This window comes from Balaenoptera ricei, chromosome 1, assembly GCF_028023285.1.
Source record: "Balaenoptera ricei isolate mBalRic1 chromosome 1, mBalRic1.hap2, whole genome shotgun sequence".
Taxonomy (NCBI): domain Eukaryota; kingdom Metazoa; phylum Chordata; class Mammalia; order Artiodactyla; family Balaenopteridae; genus Balaenoptera; species Balaenoptera ricei.
Window position 1 is genome coordinate 113,268,420 of NC_082639.1, and position 23,578 is coordinate 113,291,997.

General features: G+C 37.0%; 1 protein-coding gene across 6 annotated transcripts in view; it reads right to left on the minus strand.

Moving 5' to 3' along the window:
• ASH1L (ASH1 like histone lysine methyltransferase) overlaps window positions 1–23,578 on the minus strand; it is a 210,619-nt gene that overhangs the window by 59,219 nt on the left and 127,822 nt on the right. For all 6 annotated transcript variants that reach the window (XM_059933231.1, XM_059933223.1, XM_059933240.1 and 3 more), the window contains one exon: window positions 7,787–7,881. In XM_059933231.1, coding sequence (XP_059789214.1) covers window positions 7,787–7,881 — 95 coding nt within the window. The remainder of the gene's footprint in view (window positions 1–7,786; window positions 7,882–23,578) is intronic.

The following is a 23,578-nucleotide window of genomic DNA, read 5'->3' on the forward strand; positions in this document are numbered from 1 at the left end:
TTCAGAATAATGCTGAAAAGAAGTAAACAGAGTGAACATTTTTACCTTCTTTCCAATTTTAGAAGGAAGCATTCAATATCCTATCATTAAGTATGATCTGCTTTTTATTCAATATAACACTGAGGAAGTTCCTTTCTAGTTCTAAGAGTTTATAATCAACTTTGTTCTGTAGTTGTTTTTTTCAACTAAAGTCTTTGTCAGGTTTTCTATCAGGGTTACACTAAGCTTATGAAATGAGTTGGGAATTGTTTCTCCCCTACTTTCACGAAGTGTTTGTGTTAAGACTAGTGTTATTTGTTTCTCAAATATATATAAGAGTTCACAAGGGAAAACCGTTTAGTTCTGGAAATTTTTTTTTTTTTTTTTTTTTGGCTGCATTGGGTGTTTGTTGCTGTGCTCGGGCTTTCTCTAGTTTGGAGAGTGGGGGCTACTCTTCGTTGCAGTGCGCGGGCTTCTCATTGCAGTGGCTTCTCCTGTTGCACAGCACGGGCTTTAGGCACACGGGCTTCAGTAGTTGTGGCACGCAGGCTCAGGAGTTGTGGTGCACGGGCTTAGCTGCTCCGCGGCATGTGAGATCTTCCCGGACCAGGGCTCGAACCCGTGTACCCTGCATTGGCAGGCGGATTCTTAACCACTGCGCCACCAGGGAAGCCCCAGTTCTGGAATTTTTCATGTGAAAGATTTAGTAAGGAACTCAATTTCTTTAAACAATTATAGGATATTCAGATGTTTAATTTCATTTATAAGTTGTATTTTGTAAGGAATTTGCCCATTTCATATACTGTTAAACATATTGGCATAAATTTATTTATATTATTAGCCTCTTAATGACTGTAGGATCATTAGTATGGATACTGGTAATTTGTGTTACCTCTTCCTTTGTCTTGATCAGTGCAGCGAGAGGTTATTAATTTTGTTGCTGTTTTCAAACCTTTGTTCCCTTATTGTCTGTTTAATATTTTACTGATTTCTGTTCATTATTATCTACCAGTTTTCTAGAAATAAGTGGGATGGGGCTTCCTTGGTGGCGCAATGGTTGGGAGTCCGCCTGCCAATGCGGGGGACATGGGTTTGAGCCCTGGTCCGGGAGGATCCCACATGCTGCGGAGCAACTAGGCCCGTGCACCACAACTGCTGAGCCTGTGCTCTGGAGCCCGCAAGCCACAACTGCTGAAGCCCGCGCACCTAGAGCCTGTGCTCTGCAATGGGAGAGGCCGCCGCACTGAGAGGCCCGTGCACCGCGACGAGGAGAAGCCCCTGCTCGCTGCAACTAGAGAAGGCCTAAAGCTTGCAGCAATGAAGACCCAACACAGCCAAAAATAAATAAAAAACAAAATAAATAAATGTATAAAAAAGAAAAGAAAATAAAGGTTCCAATTTCTCTATATCCAAAAAAAAAAAAAAAAAAAAAAAAGTGGGATGGCTTTACTCTTCTCACTGACATTGAGTACAGTCAGCCCTCCATATCTGTGGGTTCTAAGCATCTGTGGATTCAACCAAACTTGGATCAAAAATAAATTTTAAAAAATTCCAGAAAATTCCAGAAAGCAAAACTTGAATTTGCCCAGTGCTGGTAACTATATACACAGCATTATAAGTAATCTAGAGATGATTAAAAGTCTACAGGAGGATGTGTGTAGGTTATATGCAAATACTACACCATTTTATATAGGGGACTTGAACATCCTTGGATTTTAATACGTGAGGAGGCTCCTGGAACCAATACCCCACGGATACAGAGGGACAACTTTACTTGGTCATAGTAAACCAAGGGGAGGGGGTATCCACTCTGTGTTAATTATTTCAAAATAAATATCATTTAATCCTCACAACTCAGGTTGGAAACAGTCTCAATATATAGGTGAAGATGCTGAGATGTAGAGTAGATAATTAACTTGTTCAAGATCACCTAGCTACAAGAGTGTGAAATGAAAAGAGGAGTCTCTTGTGTTTGACTCAAAGGTGTGTCGAGGGTCCCCAAGACCACCTTCAGGTCTGGTGACTCAGAGGACTCAGCATATAGTCAGACTCATGGCTATACTTTAGTAGAGCAAAAAGACACAAAGCAAAACCCACAAAGAGAAAAAATACATTGGGCAAAATCTGGAGGGAACCAGGCACAAGTTTACAAACGTTCTCTCCCAGTAGAGTCTTGCAAGATGCAATCTTTGGCAATGTACTGTGACAATACATGTAAAATGTTGGCTATCAAGAGAGCTCATTAGAACTCAGCACCCAAGGTTTTAACTGGTGGCTGGTCATTTAGGTACCCTCTGCCTAGGATGTACCAAAATTCCATTCTCTAAGAATGAAACCAAGTGTTCAGCAGAAACCATACAGTTTATACATGGTAGGCACAGTAAGACTCTCCTACCATCTAGGGAAAGTTTTATAATAGAGGGAACTGTTTACTATTCAAGTTTCCAGATGCCAGCTAATGGCCAACCTTGTAAGCAGGACTTTCTAAGAACAGAAGTCTTAGGTCTGCTATTTTAATTCTTTTCTGCACATAAGGCCTATGTTCTTTCCACTGTATCAGGAAAAGCAGTCAAGATTTGGCCTAAGTCTGAATGACTTGTAGGGGCAAATGACAAAAGCTATGTTGAAAAGGATTCTGAATTCTTTTCTGAGCTCAGCAGAAAAGGGTATCACGATATATTTCACAACAACTGTCAGAGTAAAAAGAAGGAGGGCCTACGTACTAAGTAATGGATTCTCGCTGACTGATAGTCTACTGCAAAAACAGCTTCAATTCAGTAATTACCAGTTATTGAATGATTACTGTGTTAGGTACTGTGCTAAGTATTTTACATGCATTATTTTATTTAATATTCATACTAATTTCTATTTTACACTAAAGAATTTGAGGCCTTGAGATGTGTCAAGTTGCCCAGGGTCACACAGCTAGTAATTGTTGGAGGTGGAATTTGACTCAAGGCCTAACTGATGCCAGAAGCCAAATGTGAAAGCCTATGTCTTCACTTTTTTTGCTCTCATACTCCCCAGAAGACTTTTGAAAAATTATGAATCCCCTTATGCATTTTTAAATGTAAAGTTTAAACAGTTGCAAATGATGTAATATTTGGTTATAGTGTTTAAACATGATGAACCTGCATACCACAGGGATTTAATACTTATCACTATTCATTAAAAAAGGAATACTCCCTTCTTTAACATTTAGAAAATTAAATCATTTCTTTTTATCCTTGAACATTATTTCTATTTCACTTATTCTGGGGAATTTTATCTTAATATTATATGTTTTTTATGCTTGAAATTCTTTTATTGAACAATCTATCCTCCTACTCTACAAAAAAGTGTTTAAATTAACATTAAAAGTAGCTGTGAACATAAAGCTCAAAGCATTAAAATTTTTCTTTTGCATTGTATAATCACTGTAATTTTTATAAATATATGCCTGACCAAACCAACATAAATATAATATACATTTTCAAAATTACAGCTTTATTGGGGCAAAATTCACATACCATAAAATTCAACTTTTTAAAATGTACTATTCAGTGGGTTTTAGTATACAGAGTGTGTAGCCATCACTACAGGATGGTTAATTTTATGTGCCAACTTGGCTGGGTCACAGTACCCAGATATTTGGTTAAACATGATTCTAGATGTGCCTGTCAAAGTATTTTTTAGATGAGATTAACATGCAAATCAAAAGATTCCAAGGAAAGCAGATTATTCTCCATAACGTGGGTAGAATTCATCCAGTCAGCTGAAGGCCTCAAAAGAATAAAGATTGACCTCCACAGAGTGAATTCTGTCAGTAGACTGCCTTCAGACTCCTTGAGCTGTAAGATCAACTTTTTCCTGGGTCTCCATGCTGCCAGCCTACCCTGCAGAATTTGGACTTGCTAGCCTCCACAACTGCGTAAGCCAAGTCCTTAAAATAAACCTTGCTCCCTATATATCTTATTGGTTGTTTCCTTGGAGACTTCTGACTAATATAATCAACATTATTTGGGAACATTTTCATCATCCCCAAAAGAAACCTTGTACCCATTAGCAGTCACTCCACATTCTCCCCTACCCCCAGTCCCTGGAAACCATTCATCATCTACTTTGTGTTTCTATGTATTTGCCTATTCTAGACATTTCATATAAATGGAATCATAAAACACTTGGTGTTTTGTGACTGTCTTCTTTCACAAAGCATAATGTTTTCACGGTTCACCCATGTTGTCGCATGTCTCAGTACTTAATTTCTTGTTATTGCCCAATAACATTCCATTGTGCAGATATATCACATTTTGTTTACGCACGGCATGGTGGGATTCCAGTTCCCTGACCAGGGATCGTACACCCCCTCCCCCCACCCCAAGTGGAAGCGTGGAGTCCTAACCATTGGACTACTAGGGAAGTCCTTTGGATGTATGTTTTCAATTCTTTTGGGTATGTATCTAAGCAGCAGTATTGCTAGGTCTTATATTAAATCTGTGATTAACTTGTTGTGGAACTACTAAAATGTTTTCCAAAGAGGTTTACACCACTTCACATTCTTACCAGCAATGTATGAGGGTTCCAGTTTCTTCACACCCTCATTAATCCTTTAATTAAAGCCATTCCAGTGGGTGTGAAGTGATAATCTCATTATGGTTTTGATTTCCATTTCCCTAATGACTAATGATGTTGAGCATCTTTTCATGTGCTTATTGACCATTTCTATACCTTTTTTTGGAGAAAGATCAATTCAAATCATTTACTCATTGAAAAGATTCTGTTGTTTGTCTTTTTATTATTGAATTATAACAGTTCTTTATATATGTGGGTTTCTGGATACAAGTCTCTTATTTGATATATGATTTGAAAATGCTTCTCCCTTTCTGTGGGTTGTTTCAGTTTCTTGATGGTGTTCTTTGAAGCACAAAAGTTTTAAATATTGATGAAGTTCAATTTGTCTCTTTTTTTCTTTTGTTGTACATGATTTTGGTGTCAGACACCTAAGAAATTATTACCTAACCCAAGGTCACAAAGATTTACTCTTATGCTTTCTTCTAAGAGTTTTATAATTTTAGCTCTTATATTTAGGTTGATGATCCATTTTGAGTTACTTTATCCTTTTGTATGTGCATATCCAGCTATCACAGTAACCATCTGTTGAAAAGACCATGCTTTCCTCATTGAACTGTTGTGGCACTGTTGTAAAAAATCAATTGACTAAAAATGTAAAGGTATAATATACAGTTTGACAAATGAGTATTTATCATAAAAAGTAAATTTTTTTGAAGTGTATTTCTCTAAAGAGATAAAGAAACCTGATTTCATTAAAAATTAAAAAATAAATATTACCTTCCATTTATTGAATGACTCCATTGATGATAAGATGCATTATTATTTTATCTGTATAACTATTTTATTCACATAACTAGTATCGCAAAGACAGAGATGAACCTAGGTCTGGCTGACTCAAAGTCATGCTCTTTGTTTATATGATACTGGAAGTGACCTGTTTGAAACAGCTGACTGGCCTCCCTCCCTATCTTAATCATAAATTATTATCTGAACAACAAAACAGCAGTGTCCAGAAAAAAAAATTGTATCCTGTAACAGCCTGATTTTATGTCTTGTTTCACAGGAAAAAAGGGCCACTACTTGGATAGATTTTTCCATTATTTACTTAATTTGCAGACCACTGAGTACAGATTAGTCTTAGTAAGAGACTAAAGTGGGGATTTAGAGAGAGAAAATCTTTATTTAAATTAAGGGATTTCCATTCTGGACCTCTTTACCACTATTCATGCCAGATATGTGACAGAAATATTGGCCTATCCATTATTCATCTCATCTCCCTTGGAATTAACTGACTCAATCACCCCCTTGAATAGTCAGAGCTTCCTTCCAAAATTTGAGTTATGAATTAGCCAATTTCCCATCCAGAGCAAAACCAGTGAGACCAAAATGGTCATGTTTTCCTTTACACAGAACTTTTAAAATTACCTCTTATTTTCAAAGCCTATTTATCATTAGCACATTCTAGGAAATAGCTAAATCTGCTGAGAATCTTCTTCCACTGCTATGACCTCACTACTAAAAACAAAAGGCTCTTTCAAAAGAACTGTGGCACTAAGCCCAGAGAATACGGAACTTACTTACTATTACCTTTCTTAAGTAAGCAACAGTACAGTTATCTAGCTGAGAATTAAACCTTGTAATGCTATGTTGTACTTAAACTATTCTCTAGCCACCCAATACAGAATAATTAAAGCAAACAAATCTTTATTGCAGAACTTGTCTACCCCTGTTGCTTTACATACATTGCTGGCGCTGGGCCCTCTGGGGAGAAAAAAGGAACTAGATAATCATAACACACAGAAAAGCCCCATAGTCAAGAGAGTCAAGAAAGTCATAGTTGAAGAGAACACTAAAAGCACCGGATCAACATCTACTACACAAGTAAGTTTTTCCTGGAAAAAAAAAATCTCATCCTATATTCAATTATGTATTCTAATTTCTCCTTTTCTTTCATTGTATAACCAATATTTGTTAAACTCCTATTATGTACGAAGCGCGGGGAAATCAAAGGAGAATAAGAAAGACAAATGATCCTGTGCTCCTAGAGCTTATAATCTGGTGGAGGAGGCATTACTAAATGAGTAAACAAATATAGTAATTATAGATTATAGAAAAAAGTAAACAGGGTGCTGTGATACAGACTTGATATAGAGGGAGGAACCCTTTTTGGTAGGATAATCAGGAAAAAAATTTTAAAGAAAATAATATTTAAGCTGGTACTGACATTTAGCTCATTCTCAAAGGATGAGAAGAAATCCACCATGGGAAGTTTGAAGAAGAGCTTTGCAGGCAATGGTAATAATAAGCATAATGATCTTTTGGTTGGGAAGAGTTTGGTATGGTCTAGAATCTGAAAGAAGGCCAGCATGACACACAATACAGTGATTAAGGGAAATATGGGAAACAACAGAGGCAGAAAAATGAGGTAGTCAGGAACCAGATCATTCCCAAGAGTTGGGGTAAGGAGTTTATAGTTTAATGGTGAGCCACTGAAAGGTTTTAAGTACGATTTAGTTTAAGTTATAAAATCATTTCCCTTTTTACTGTGTGGAGAGTAGACTGGAAGGGAGCAAGAATGGAAGTGGACAGATCTGTTAGAAGGCTATTGCAATGGCCTGAGCAAAAGATAATAGTGGCATGGACTTGAATAATGGCAATGGAATTTGAAGAGAAGTAGGATATATTTCAAGGATGAAAATAACAGAACTTGGAGATGGACTGGATGAGGCCAATCCAGGAAATCCAGGATGCCTTCTAGGTACACTTTACTTATCTGATAAGCTCAACAGTATGATCCTGGAAGGTATTATTATTGAAATGCTAAACAAAGACTAGAATTTTCCCCAAAAATAAATAGAGAGATAAATCTTTATCAATTTTCAAGCATATAAACAATCAGAAAAAGCAGTGGGCCCTTTTCCTTTGATTCTTACATATCCACAAATCATCTCCCTTTGAACACAGAAAACACTTGAAACTGAAGTAATGAATAGTTGGGTTTTTCTAGATGACTTACTTAGAGAATTAAATGTTACAGATATAGTGTTGTTTATTGAAACTCCGGTGAAAAAGATTTACGTCATTTGACCCCTAGACGGCAAAAGGGTTTGCAAAATTCTTCAGAGTAACTATAATTAAATGGTAAAGACTTGACCCCACTGGAGATGTAGAAATAATAAGAACACAAAGACATTTCACCCAAACTCAAGAAATACCATTTCTTCTCAGTAATATATTGTGTATACTGAGTACTCACCGACATGAATGGGGGCTGGGAATAATCCATATTCATGCTCTCCCGGAGTGTATTCCAGCTTCTCTTTCTTTAATTGGATCAATCGGCTCTTTGGGCTGTGATTAGAAAAGAATGGAAAACAGTGAGAGGCAATGAAATTTCCTTTTGTGGTAAAATAGAAAAAACAAAAATCACTCTATTGAATATTTGTTTTAGTGGTGATCATTTTGTAATGTATAGAAATATCGAATCACTATGTTGTACCTCTGGAACTAACATAGTGTTGCAGGTCAATTATACTCAATTTAACAAAATGTGATACTATTTTGAGTTAAAAATCACCTTTATAAATATAGTAAGAAATGAACTTGGCTTCACAGTAATTTATGCAAAAATACTGGGCGGCTTTAATTAATTAAAAATGTTTATGTAATCCAATTGAGCTATAGATAAGATTTCATAAAGTAGCAAAATTCCAAATTCACAATTTAGAGTGATAATTTTTTAAAAGTGTAGCTACTACACTACACTTAAAAGTATGTTATTTAAAAGTATGTTTAAAAGTATGTTATTTTTCTATAATTCTGATTCCAAACTAGTCATTTCATGTGACTCTCACAAAAAGGGACAAGGAAAATTAACAATAACAAATGGTTTATGTGTATGAACTATTTTGTGTGACTTGTTCTACATATCAAAAATAGTTGACTTACATACTATTACATATCTGGTTTGTAAATAAAATTGTGAATTGGGGAAAAAAAGAGTATTTGTTTTAACAGTGGCTTAAATCTTAAACCCATTTTTTTGTGGGGGAGGGATACTAAGTATTTTCATATATTTTTAAAATCTGAATTTCTGGAATTGCCTTTTAGGAATTATACATAAGATGTATTCTCCAATGCATCTCCAATGCACTAGCATTCTCCAACAGTTTTGCAGAAGGAACCTAAATTTCAGATCTGATCATAATGACTGCCTTATATTTGGTTAATGATTTATAGTTTATAAAGTACTTTCACATATTATCATTTATGTCAATCCCGTGAAGTAGGTAAGAAATGTTAACTCTAGTTTACAGACTTGAAAACTGATGCTCTACAAGGCTAACTGACTTGCTTTATTTTTTGTAGCTGGCAAGGAGATTCAAGATGTAAACCTTAGTTTCTTGCTAAACTCCTATTTATCTACTATTCGTTTTATTTTATTCCACCATGTCCCATCAGCTTTTACCTCTTCCACTCATCTTACTGGGTCTGTGTTCCTAATGTTTGTTATGAGATCAAAACCTGAAGAGATTTCACAGATACATAAAAGTAAGGGGAAAAAAGAAGGGAGGAAAAAGGAAATGAGAAAAAGAAGAGAGCCTCATTCAGTCGACTCTGATTTTATTTTGGCTTAAAGTTCCAGTAAATAAAGCAAGGTGGATATATTTCTTTCATGAATTATGACATACTGCCTTTCAAAAACAAGTCTAGTCTATTGTATCTTGTAACAAGTAGGTATGTTAATACACACTTTGCAGATGAGAAAATTGAGATCCAAAGAAGTAAGTTATTTGTAGAACCTTTAGTTCTTATTTGAAGACTGGTTCTTTCTAATGGATCATTCATTTATTTATTCAACAATTACTGAGCACTCATTAAGTCCAGGCCCTGTTCCAAGTACTAAGAAACAGTAGAGAAAAAGACAGTTTACTTGGGTAGACATACAATAAGGAAATAAGAAAAACTAAGAAAATGAAAAAAAAAACCCCCAGAAAATAATAAATGCTAGGCAAATAATTAAAATGTGATGAATAGCAAGTAATTTGGGAAGGCTTTTCTAAGGAAGTGACATGAAGCTAAAATGTAAATGTTACTGATACTCAGGAGAGGATCTGGGAAATGGAGGAAGATCAGGCAGAGGAAATAGCTGGTATAAGATGAAAGTTTAAATGAGATTGGAGAATTAGAAGAAATGAAAGGAGGCTGAAGCAGTCCAGGTAAAGTTAGAAACTAAGTCATGTGAAAGTTTAAAGGCAGTGGTAAGTAGTTTGGGGGACAGTTACAAAGAAGGAAAGGAAAGATGCTAGACTGTTCTACTTATAAGACCACTTTTCTCATTTTAAAAAAGTGGCCCCCCAAAATGATTGTGAACACAAAGATGAATTTTTTAACCAACTAAAAACTATATTTCTTCATCATCAAAGTCAAATAGATCAAGAAAACAACTGTGTCTAGAACCAAGCACTCAGTATGAAAGAAAATTTGGTCTACACCTTACTAGATTCAAGACACATCCAAACTACTTAGAGAAATAACATAAAAGTTTTCATTTAGCTAACAAAGGAATGGAAGCAAAACTGGTATTTTACCCTGGTGCCAACAGGGTAAGCAAACATATAGGGGGCAGTAGTCACGAAAGAAAATACCTGGCACCCTGAAGTGAACAGACAAGCAAAACCACAAAAAAATTCAGGGTCACCTGCATAGTTTTACGCCCTCAAATAAATGAAACCTTGAATATATCCTATCAATTACCAACTGAGTCCCTAAAAAACTCAAATTTATCTTTGATTTTGCAATGCTGATACCTAAGATGCATAATATCATTATGGGTATGATAATCATGTGAGAAACTGTTTTCCTAGTTCTTAGCCAAGTCTGACTTTGGTTCTAGTTTAGACATAACCATTTATTTCCCTGTTGGTTACAACAACATGGAAAGCTCTCTCATTGTTTTAAATACTCCATTCTGTGTGAGCTCTGAGGAGTGGTATATTAAGAGAGAGAATTTGGTTGCCTCTGTCAGTTTATCTTGGAGATTCTGAACATTCCTGGCATTTTCTGGGTATTCATTTGTGTGCCACTATCAGTTCAAACCACAGGAGAAAATCTTTATACCTGTAGGAATGAAGAGTAGCCATTTCAGATACAAAACTGCCGTAACTTACAGTAGGCTGGACAGTTAAAAAAAAAAAAAAAAGTTGCTGTGACAGGTGTTTACTCTGGCCTATGGCTGAAGTTGCAAAAATGAGACTACTAGTAGTATGTATAAGTGTGTAAATGAAAAAAACTCTTTTGCCTTTATTGTCAAAAGAAGTTAGTTTGCCTTTCACAATGTTCTATTTATAAATGTAACCAATTCAGTATTTGTGGCCAACTTTCTCTCTCTTCAGTAGATTATTAGTTTTAATAATTTATCATTGGGATGGGAGGATATCTAATTAAAACAGGCAAATCCACCATCATATGGGAGAAAAAAATATGATTATTTAAGGAAAAATATAAAAAGTTAGTGTTCCTAATAATCATTAATTGCTATTATGCAATTAATGCTATTATGTTTATCTTAAATATTGTCTACAGTCATTTCTTGGCTTTAGGTATTTATCATCTTATTTTCAAATCTTGTCAACTCTAATCTAGGCCCAAAACTCAAAATACTAAAACTATTAAGATGTCTTTTATACTCAAACTATCTTAGAAGTTTCCCAGACAGCTGGTAATTCACACCAAGGACTTATTCCCACACTTAGTTTTTTTAATTTTTTTTTTTTCCACACTGTGTGGCTTGCAGAACTTCCCTGACCAGGGATAGAACCTTCACCCCCTGCAGTGGCAGCATGGAATCTTAACCACTGGACCATCAGGGAAGTCTCTGACTTTTTTTTTTTTTTAAATAAAGTGAATGCTGTTTTTAAAATTTTTTAATTTATTTTATTTATTTTATTTTTGGCTGCGTTGGGTCTTTGCTGCTGTGCATGGGCTTTTCTCTAGTTGTGGCAAGCAGGGGCTACTCTTCCGTGCAGTGCGCGGGCTTCTCACTGCAGTGGCTTCTCTTGTTGCGGAGCACGGGCTCTAGGCGCGCGGGCTTCAGTAGTTATGGCACATCGGCTCAGTAGTTGTGGCTCACGGGCCCTAGAGCGCAGGCTCAGTAGTTGTGGCACACGGGCTTAGTTGCTCCGCGGCATGTGGGATCTTCTTGGACCAAGGCTCGAACCCATGTCCCCTGCACTGGCAGGCAGATTCTTAACCACTGTGTCACCAGGGAAGTCCCACTGTGTACTTTTAAGACTGGAGAAAAGTACACTAATGTTCCTATACTTGATTGGAACCGTAACTGTCAAAAACTTTATCCTCTTTATCAAGAACTTTTTTTTTTTCCCTCGGTTTGAAATCCTTGTCAGTTAGTGACAATCATAACATACATTTTATTGGATGCATTAGAAGAGTATGGAGAATTGTCAGTGTCTTACCTTTCTATAATGTTTTCATTCTCTGAGCAATTTTTGGTTAAATCTTTATGACTAAGACTGCTGGAAGAAATATCAAAAAACCCTCAGTAAATGACTATCTCAGTTATTTTTGACTAATGATACTAGTGGCAATAAGATTATGGGTACAGAGTTCCCTGTACTAACTGATAGCATCACCTTAAACAGATACTTGTTAGACTGTAAAGAGGGAGAGAGCTAGAATTTCCAGGAAACTTTTAGCCAGGAAACAAATGATTTTGTGAAAGCAGACTGTTTAACTCAAGATCAGCAAAATAAGAATTACCTAGGACTATAAAACTGATTTAACTGTAGTAAATATTATATTTTAATGAGTGTATAATAAAGACCTTTTCTTTCTTCTTAATCTTTCTATATTACCCTGAAGTTATTAGGTGATCGCTGTACAAACCGGAATTAAATACTTTTTAACTGGTATATTGTTCCAAAGCCTTAAATTAAGAAAAAAAAATCCTGTAAATGTTCTTAATATAAATTATAAGCTTACAGGAGAACTTAATAAAATTTCTGTTTTAAAAAAAAAGATACATGCTGATTGGTCTAACCTAAAAAACTGTTCACAATATTATATATACAGTCACACCTTACCTTATTTTACTTTGCAGGTACTGTGTTTTTTTTTTTACAAATTGAAAGTTTTGTGGCAACCCTGCTTGGAGCAAGTCTACAGTGCCATTTTTCCAAGGGCATTCCCACTTCATGTCTCTGTGTCACATTTTGGTAATTCTCACAATATTTCAAACTTTTTCATTATTATTTTATTTGTTAGGGTGATCTGTGATCAGTGATCATTGATGTTACTCTTGTAATTGTTTTGGGGAGGCTCAAACCATGCCCATATAAGACGGTGAACTTAATAAATGTTGTATGTGCTCTAACTGCTCTACCAGCTAACCAATCCCCGCCGCCCCCATCTCCCAGCCCCCAACCTCAAACCCGTCTCTCTCCCTTTCCTCAGGCCTCCCTATCCCCTGAGACACAGCAATATTGAAATTAGGCCAACTAATAATCCTACAGTGGCCTCTAAGAGTTCAAGTGAAAGGAAGAGTCGCACGTCTCTCACTTGAAATCAAAAGCTAGAAATGATTAAGCTTAGTGAGGAAGGCAACGCCTTAAGCCGAGACAGGCCGAAAGCCAGACCTCTTGCGCCAAACAGTTAGCCAAGCTGTGAATGAAAAGTTCTTGAAGGAAATTAAAAGTGCTACTCCAGTGAACACACAAATGATAAGAAAGTAAAACAGCCCTATTGCTGACATGGAGAAAGTTTGAGTGGTCTGGATAGAAGGTCAAACCAGCCACAACATTCCCATAAGCCAAAGTCTAATCCAGAGCAAGGCCCTAACTCTCTTCAGTTCTATGAAGGCTGAGAGATGTGAAGACGTTGCAGAAGAAAAATTTGAAGCTAGCAGAGGTTGGTTCATGAGGTTTAACATCGAAGTACAAGGTGAAGCAGCGAGTGTTGATGTACAAGCTACAGCAAGTTATCCAGAAGATCCAGCTAAGATCATTAATGAAGGCGGCTACACTAAACAACAGATTTTCAATGTAGATGAAACAGCCTTATACTGGAAGAAGATGCCATCTAGGACTTCATAGCTAGAGAGAAGAAGTCAGTGCCTGGCTCAAAGGTTCAAGGGACAGGCTGACTCTCTCTTGTTAGGGGCTAATGCAGCCGGTGACTTTAAGTTGAAGCCAGTGCTCATTTACCATTCCAAAAATCCTAGGGTCCTTTTGAATTATGCTAAATCTACTCTGCCTCTGCTCTTTCAAATGGAACGACAAAGCCTGGATGACAGCACATCTGTTGACAAAGGCCACTGTTGAGACCTACTGCTCAGGAAAAAAGATTCCTTTCAAATTGTTACTGCTCATTGACAATGCACCTGGTCACCCAAGAGCTCTGATGGAGATGTACAACGAGATTAATGTTGTTTTCATGCCTGCTAGCACAACAACCACTCTGCAGCCCATGGATCAAGGAGTAATTTCCACATTCAAGTCTTATTATTTAAGAAATACATTTCATAAGGCTACAGCTGCCACAGATAATGATTCCTCTGATGGATCTGGGCAAAGGAAATTGAAAACCTTCTGGAAAAGATTCTAGATGCCATTAAGAACATTCGTGGTTCACGGGAGGAGGTCAAAATATCAACATTAACAGGAGTTTGGAAGTCGTTTCCAACCCTCATGTGTGACTTTGAGGGGTTCAAGACTTCAGTGTAGAAAGTAACGGCAGATGTGGTGGAAATAGCAAGAGAACTAGAAATAGAAGGGGAGCCTGAAGGTGAGACTGAACTGCTGCACTCTCGTGGTAAAATTTTCACGGATGAGGAGTTGCTTTGTATGGATGAGCAAAGAAAGTGGCTTCTTGAGATGGAATCTACTCCTGGTGAAGACGCTGTGAAGATTTTGTTGAAATGGCAACAAAAGATTTAGAATATTACATAAACTTAGTTGCTAAGGCAGTGACAGGGTTTGAGAGGATTGACTCCAATTTGAAAGAAGTTCTGTGGGTAAAATGCTATCAAAGAGCATTGCATGAGAGAAAAAAAAAAAAAGAGTACTGCATGCTGCAGAGAAATCATTCATGAAAGGAAGAGTCAAAGATGCAGCAAACTGAACTGCTGCTTTGTCTTGAGAAACTGTCTCAGCCACCCCAGTCTTCAGCAACCACCACCCTGATCAGTCAGCAGCCATCAACATTGAGGCAAGGCCCTCCTCCATCAGCAAAAAGATTACAACTCGCTGAAGACTCAGATGACGGTTAGTACTTTTTGGCAATAAAGTATTTTTTAATTAAGGTATGTACATTGTTTTTTTAGACATAATGCTGTTGCACACTTAATAGACTACAGTATAGTATAAATATATCTTTCACATGCGCTGGGAAACCAAGACCTCCGTGTGACTCCCTTTCTTGCAATATTCACTTTATTGCAGTGGTCTGGTACTGAACCTGCAGTGACTCTGAGGTATGCCTGTGTACATATAATGTAAACTGCTTTTTATGCTCCCATTTCGAAAAACCCATTTTCCTTCCTATGTGCGAAACACCCAGTTCTTCCCTACTGTGAGTTTCTTTCCTGTGTATCACCTTACTTTTACACAGAACACTTGACTTCTGACACCTCTGGTCATAAAATGTGTGGAAGTTTTTCACTACGTCAACCAATTCTCTTCACACCAGCTAGGTGTCCTAAAATTTAACTCAAGTCTAACACCGCCTATCTGGAGACACTGTCAGATCCCACAGGTTAAGGGCTCGGTCTCACAAGACTGCCTCCACTCTACCTCAGATATCAACTGAAAACAGTAAGTCCCCAGTTTACCCACAACTTATGTCCTACAAATTGGAGGTCCCCATTACCCCCTCTCTCAGGTCTGATTAATTTGCTATAGCTGGTCACCAGTCACAGAACTCAGGGAAACACTTACTTACATTTACCAGCTTATTAAAGGCCATGATAAAGGATACAGGTGAACATCCAGATGGAAGAGATGCATAGGCAAAGTATGTGGGAAGAGGTGTAGAGCTTCCATTACCTCTCTGGGTGTGTCACTCTCCTTGTACCTCCAATTGTTCACCAACCTGGAAGATCTCTGAACTCTGTACTCCTGGGATTTTATAAAGGCTTTCTAACATAGGCATGATCAATTATTAACTCAAATTTCCAGGCCCTCTTCCTTTCCGGAGGATGGCAGGATGGGGCTGAAAATTCCAAACTTCTAATCATGGCTTGGACTTTCTGATGACCAAGGGCCATCCAGGAGCCCACCCAGAGATGCCTTATGAGAAAAAAAAAGATGCTCATAGTGCTCTTATCACTTAGGAACTTACAAGGGTTTTAGGAGCCCTGTGTCAGGGATAGAGTCAAAGACAAATATTAGAACTAGAAACGCTCCTAAATTTTCCTATCCCTTAGGAAATTATAAGGATTTTAGGAGTCCTGTATCAGAAACTGGGGGCAGAGACCAACAAATATATTTTCTATTACCTAACGGTTTCTATACTTTTGATGACCATGTAGTTAAATTATGTAAGTTCAGTATAATATATAATTGGATAAACCAAATTTGTAACCATGAAGAATCTTATTTAATTTTATATGACAAGATCACTAATAAGGACAAGATGTACACTTCATAAGTGTAAATGATACCTATACAGTCCTCTCAGGAAACTGGCCTCCTATTTATTCTATGGCTTATGGAATCCCATAATTTAAAGGGAGTAAGAAATATCACCCTCGGCAGGTCGGGAACACTGACAAATATGGGGATTTTAGAGTAAGAGGATTTTCCTACAGGGACTTCGCTGGTGGTCCAGTGGTTAAGAATCTGCCTTCCAATTCAGGAGACACGGGTCTGATCTTTGGTCGGGGAACTAAGATCCCACCTGCCGCGAGCCAACTAAGCCTGCGCGCCACACCTAGAGAGCCCGTGTGCCACAACTACTGAGCCCGTGCGCTCTGGAGCCTGCACGCTGCAACTAGACAGCCCGGGTGCCACAACTAGACAAGTCTGAGCACCACAACGAAGACCCAGTGCAGCCAAATAAAATAAAACAAAATAAAATAAAATAGTATTTTCCTACAGTTATAGGTCTCCCATGTGAAATTTGATAGAGGAGAGTTGGAAGGCTTTTGGTTCCTCATCTTTGTAGGTGAGTTGAAAAGGGCAATAAAATACTTCTAACAGAAAAGTAAATTAAAACTTTTATAGAGGTTTCCAACCAGTAGCTGATTCTGAACCCTTAGAAACATGTTGTTCTAGTTGCTATAATCATATTACAAGAAGATTTTTGTATATTAATTAACATTATACTGTGTATATCAATGTATATAAATAAAATTGGCCTTATTTTACATCAAATTAATGATACTTAATCAGAAATCACTAAACAAATGTATGTGGTAAGAGATATACACCATGACCAAGTTGGATTCATTCCAGAGTCACAAGAATGGTTCAACACACTCAAATCAATCAATGTGATACACCACATCAACAAAAGAAAAGATAAAAACATGATCAACTCAATAGATGCAGAAAAAGCATTCCATAAAGTTCAACACCCATTCATGATAAAAACTCTTACCAAACTGGGTACAGAGGGAATATATCAACATAATAAAAGCTATTTATGACAACCCCAGAGTCAATATAATACTCAACAGTGAAAAGCTGAAAGCTTCCCACTAAAATCTGTAACAAGACAAGGATGCCCACTCTTACCACTTCTCTTAACATAGTATTGGAAGTCTTAGCCACAGCAATCAGACAAGAAAAAGAAATAAAAGGTATTCAAATTGGTAAAATTGTCCTTAGATGCAGATGACATGGTACTATATACAGAAAATCCTAGGACTTCCCTGGTGGCGCAATGGTTAAGAATCTGCCTGCCAACGCGGGGGACACGGATTCGAGCCCTGATCCGGGAAGATCCCACATGCCGTGGAGCAACTAAACCTGTGTGCCACAATTACTGAGCCTGCGCTCTAGAGCCTGCGAGCCACAACTACTGAGCCCGTGTGCCACAACTACTGAAGCCCACGCACCTAGAGCCCATGCTCCACAGCAAGAGAAGCTACCTCAATGAGAAGCTCACGCACCGCAACGAAGAGTAGCCCCCGCTTGCCGCAACTAGAGAAAGCCCGCACACAGCAACGAAGACCCAACGCAGCCAATAAATAAATAAATAAATAAATAAATAAATAAATTTATATTAACAAAAAAAAAAAAAAAAGAAAACCCTAGAGGCTCCACACAAAAACTACTAAAACTGGTAAACGAATTCAGCAAGGTGGCAGGATACAAGAATTTCCAAAATATACAAACAGCTCATACAACTCAGTAACAAAAAACCAAACAACCCAATTGAAAAATGGGCAGAAGACCCAAATAGACATTTTTCCAAAGAAGACATACAAATGGCCAATAGGCAGATAAAAGATGCTTATCATCGCTAATTATTAGAGAAATGCAAATCAAAACTACAATGAGGTACCACCTCACACCAGTCAGAATGGCCATAAATAAAAAGTCTACAAACAATAAATGTTGGGGAGGGTGTGGTGAAAAGGGAACCCTCTTACACTGTTGATGGGAAGGTAAACTGGTGCAGCCATTATGGAAAACAGTATGGCGATTCCTTAAAAAACTCAAAACAGAGTTGCCACATGATCCAGCAATCCCACTCCTGGGCATATATATATACAAAACTATAATCCGAAAAGATACATGCACCCCCTATGTTCATAGCAGCACCACTGACAATAGCCAAGACATGGAAACAACCTAAAGGTCCACAACCTAAATGTCCACTGACAGATGAATGGATAAAGAAGATGTGGGGTGTGTGTGTGTGTATATCTGTATATCTATCTATCTATCTATCTACACACAATGGAATACTACTCAGCCATAAAAAAGAATGAAATAATGCCATTTGCAGCAACATGGATGCAACTAGAGATTATCATACTAAGTGAGTAAGTCAGAAAGAGAAAGACAAATACCATATGATAATAACTTATATGTGGAATCTAAAATATGACACAAATGAACATATCTAAGTAACAGAAACAGACTCACATACAGAACAGACTTGTGGTTGCCAAGGGGGTGGGGGTTGGAGAGGGAAGGATTGAGGGTTTGGGATTAGGAGATGCAAACTAGTATATATAGGATGGATAAACAACAAGGTCCTACTGTATAGCACAGGGGACTATATTTAATATGCTCTGATAAACCATAATGGAAAAGAATATGAAAAAGTATATATATAACTGAGTCACTCTGCGTACAGCAGAAATTAACACAACTGTGTAAATCAAATGTTTATATTTCTATAAAATTAAAAAAAAATTTATGTGGTAAAATCTCCACCTTAGAGTGGAGACTTAACTACAAAGAGGAACTGAGAAAGTAAAACTGATACCCTGCACAACAGCCATTTTGGATAAGTTACTGAATCTGTAACAGCTGTTCCCCTAATTTTTGCAATGCTGATGTTTGAAGAGATGTAATGTTATGATCTCTGTGAATATGATAATCATGTGAGAAAACTGCTAGATTTTCCCACCAAGAACAGACAACTGTATACTTAGTACTCTTGTGTATGGGTTTCACTGAAAACCCTATTGCATTTTTCATATGAAGAATACTTTAAAAAAAAATTTTATTGGGGTATAGTTGACTTACAATGTTGTGTTAATTTCAGGTGTCCAGCAAAGTGAATCTGTTATATATATATACATATATCCACTCTTTTTTAGATTCTTTTCCCATATAGGCCATTACATAGTATTGAGTAGAGTTCTCTGTGCTATACAGTAGGTCCTTATTAGTTATCTATTTTACATATAGTAGTGTGTATGTGTCAATCCCAATCTTCCAATTTATCCCCCTCCTCCCTTAACCCCTGTAGCTATAAGTTTATTTTCTACATCTGTAACTCTATTTCTGTTTTGCAGATAAGTTCATTTGTAGTCTTTTTTTAGATTTCACATATAAGTGGTATCATATGATATTGTCTTTCTCTGTCTAACTTACTTCAGTTAGTATGACAATCTCTAGGTCCATCCATGTTGCTGAAAATGTCATTGTTTCATTCTTTTTTATGGCTGAGTAATATTCCATTGTATATATGTGTCACATCTTCTTTACCCATTCCTCTGTTGATGGACATTGAGGCTGCCTCCATGTCCTGGCTGCTGTAAAAAGTGCTGCAATGCACACTGGGGTGCATGTATCTTTTCTTTTTCTTTTTTTTAACTTTTGAATTTTATTTATTTTTTTTATACAGCAGGTTCTTATTAGTCATCAATTTTATACACATCAGTGTATACGTGTCAATCCCAATCACCCAATTCATCCCACCCCCCCACCCCCACCGCGGCTTTCCCCCCTTGGTGTCCATACATTTGTTCTCTACATCTGTGTCTCAACTTCTGCCCTGCAAACTGGTTCATATGTACAATTTTTCTAGGTTCCACATACATGCGTTAATATACGATATTTGTTTTTTTCTTTCTGACTTACTTCACTCTGTATGACAGTCTCTCTAGGTCCATCCACATCTCTACAAATGACCCAATTTTGTTCCTTTTTATGGCTGAATAATATTCCATTGTATATATGTACCACCTCTTCTTTATCCATTCATCTGTCGATGGACATTTAGGTTGCTTCCATGACCTGGCTATTGTAAATAGTGCTGCAATGAACATTGGGGTGCATGTGACTTTTTGAATTATGGTTTTCTCAGGGTATATGCCCAGTAGTGGGATTGCTGGATCATATGGTAATTCTATTTTTAGTTTTTTAAGGAACCTCCATACTGTTCTCCATAGTGGCTGTATCAATTTACATTCCCACCAACAGTGCAAGAGGGTTCCCTTTCCTCCACACCCTCTCCAGCATTTGTTGTTTGTAGATTTTCTGATGATGCCCATTCTAACTGGTGTGAGGTGATACCTCATTGTAGTTTTGATTTGCATTTCTCTAATAATTAGTGATGTTGAGCATCTTTTCATGTGCTTCTTGGCCATCTGTATGTCTTCTTTGGAGAAATGTCTTTTTAGGTCTTCTGCCCATTTTTGGATTGGGCTGTTTGTTTCTTTAATATTGAGCCGCATGAGCTGTTTATGTATTTTGGAGATTAATCCTTTGTCCGTTGATTCGTTTGCAAATATTTTCTCCCATTCTGAGGGTTGTCTTTTCCTCTTGTTTATGGTTTCCTTTGCTGTGCAAAAGCTTTGAAGTTTCATTAGGTCCCATTTGTTTATTTTTGTTTTTACTTCCATTACTCTAGGAGGTGGATCAAAAAAGATCTTGCTGTGATTTATGTCAAAGAGTGTTCTTCCTATGTTTTCCTCTAAGAGTTTTATAGTGACCGGTCTTAAATTTAGGTCTCGAATCCATCTTGAGTTTATTTTTGTGTATGGTGTTAGGGAGTGTTCTAATTTCATTCTTTTACATTGTAGCTGTCCAGTTTTCCCAGCACCACTTATTGAAGAGACTGTCTCTTCTCCATTGCATATCCTTGCCTCCTTTGTCATAGATTAGTTGACCATAGGTGCGTGGGTTTATCTTTGGGCTTTCTATCTTATTCCATTGATCTATGTTTCTGTTTTTGTGCCAGTACCATATTGTCTTGATTAACGTAGCTTTATAGGATAGTCTGAAGTCAGGGAGTCTGATTCCTCCAGCTGCATTTTTTTCCCTCAAGACTGCTTTGGCTATTCGGGGTCTTTTGTGTCTCCATACAAATTTTAAGATTTTTTGTTCTAGTTCCATTAAAAAAAGCCATTGGTAATTTGATAGGAAATGCATTGAATCTGTAGATTGCTTTGGGTAGTATACTCATTTTCACAATATTGATTCTTCCAATCCAAGAACATGGTATATCTCTCCATCTGTTGGTATCATCTTTAATTTCTTTCATCAGTGTCTTATAGTTTTCTGCATACAGGTCTTTTGTCTCCCTAGGCAGGTTTATTCCTAGGTATTTTATCCTTTTTGTTGCAATGGTAAATGGGAGTGTTTCTTTAGTTTCTCTTTCATATTTTTCATCATTAGTGAATAGGAATGCAAGAGATTTCTGTGCATTAATTTTGTATCCTGCAACTTTACCAAATTCACTGATTAGCTCTAGTAGTTTTCTGGTGGCATGTTTAGGATTCTCTATGTATAGTATCATGTCATCTGCAAACAGTGACAGTTTTACTTCTTCTTTTCTGATTTGGTTCCTTTTATTTCTTTTTCTTCTCTGACTGCCGTGGCTAGGACTTCCAAAACTATGTTGAATAATAGTGGTGAGAGTGGACATCCTTGTCTCGTTCCTGATCTCAGAGGAAATGATTTCAGTTTTTCAACATTGAGAATGATGTTTGCTGTGGGTTTGTCATATATGGCCTTTATTATGTTGAGGTAGGTTCCCTCTATGCCCACTTTCTGGAAAGTTTTTATCATAAATGGGTGTTGAATTTTGTCAAAAGCTTTTTCTGCATCTATTGAGATGATCATAAGGTTTTTATTCTTCAGTTTGTTAACATGGTGTATCACATTGATTGATTTGCATATATTGAAGAATGCTTGCATCCCTGGGATAAATCCCACTTGATCATGGTGTATGATCCTTTTAATGTGTTGTTGGATTCTGTTTGCTAGTATTTTGTTGAGGATTTTTGCATGTATATTCATCAGTGATATTGGTCTGTAATTTTCTTGTTTTGTAGTATCTTTGTCTGGTTTTGGTATCAGCGTGATGGTGGCCTCACAGAATGAGTTTGGGAGTGTTCCTTCCTCTGCAATTTTTTGGAAGAGTTTGAGAAGGATGGGTGTTAGCTCTTCTCTAAACGTTTGATAGAATTCACCTGTGAAGCCATCTGGTCCTGGACTTTTGTTTGTTGGAAGATTTTTAATCACAGTTTCAATTTCATTACTTGTGATTGGTCTGTTCATATTTTCTGTTTCTTCCTGGTTCAGTCTTGGAAGCTTATACCTTTCTATGAATTTGTCCATTTCTTCCAGGTTGTCCATTTTATTGGCATAGAGTTGCTTGTAGTAGTCTCTTAGGATGCTTTGTATTTCTGCGGTGTCTGTTGTAACTTCTCTTTTTTCATTTCTAATTTTATTGATTTGAGTCCTCTCCTTTTTTCTTGATGAGTCTGGCTAGTGGTTTATCAATTTTGTTTATCTTCTCAAAGAACCAGCTTTTAGTTTTATTGATCTTTGCTACTGTTTTTGTTTCTATTTCATTTATTTCTGCTCTGATCTTTATGATTTCTTTCCTTCTGCTAACTTTGGGTTTTGATTGTTCTTCTTTCTCTAGTTCCTTTAGGTGTAAGGTTAGATTGTTTGAGATTTTCCTTGTTTCTTGAGGTAGGCTTGTATAGCTATAAACTTCCCTCTTAGAACTGCTCTTGCTGCATCCCATAGGTTTTGGATTGTTGTGCTTTCATTGTCATTTGTCTCGAGGTATTTTCTGACTTCCTCTTTGATTTCTTCAGTGATCTCTTGGTTATTTAATAGCGTATTATTTAGCCTCCATGTGTTTGTGTTTTTTACGTTTTTTTCCCCTGTAATTCATTTCTAATCTCATAGCATTGTGGTCAGAAAAGATGCTTGATATGATTTCAATTTTCTTAAATTTACTGAGGCTTGATTTGTGACCCAAGATGTGATCTATCCTGGAGAATGTTCCATGCACACCTGAAAAGAAAGTGTAATCTGCTGTTTTTGGATGGAATGTCCTATAAATACCAATTAAATCTATGTGGTCTACTGTGTCATTTAAAGCTTCTGTTTCCTTATTTATTTTCATTTTGGATGATCTGTCCATTGGTGTGAGGTGTTAAAAGTCCCCCACTATTATTGTGTTACTGTCGATTTCCTCTTTTATAGCTGTTAGCACTTGCCTTATGTATTCAGATGCTCCTATGTTGGGTGCATATATAATTGTTATATCTTCTTGGATTGATCCCTTGATCATTATGTAGTGGCCTTGTCTCTTGTAACATTCTTTA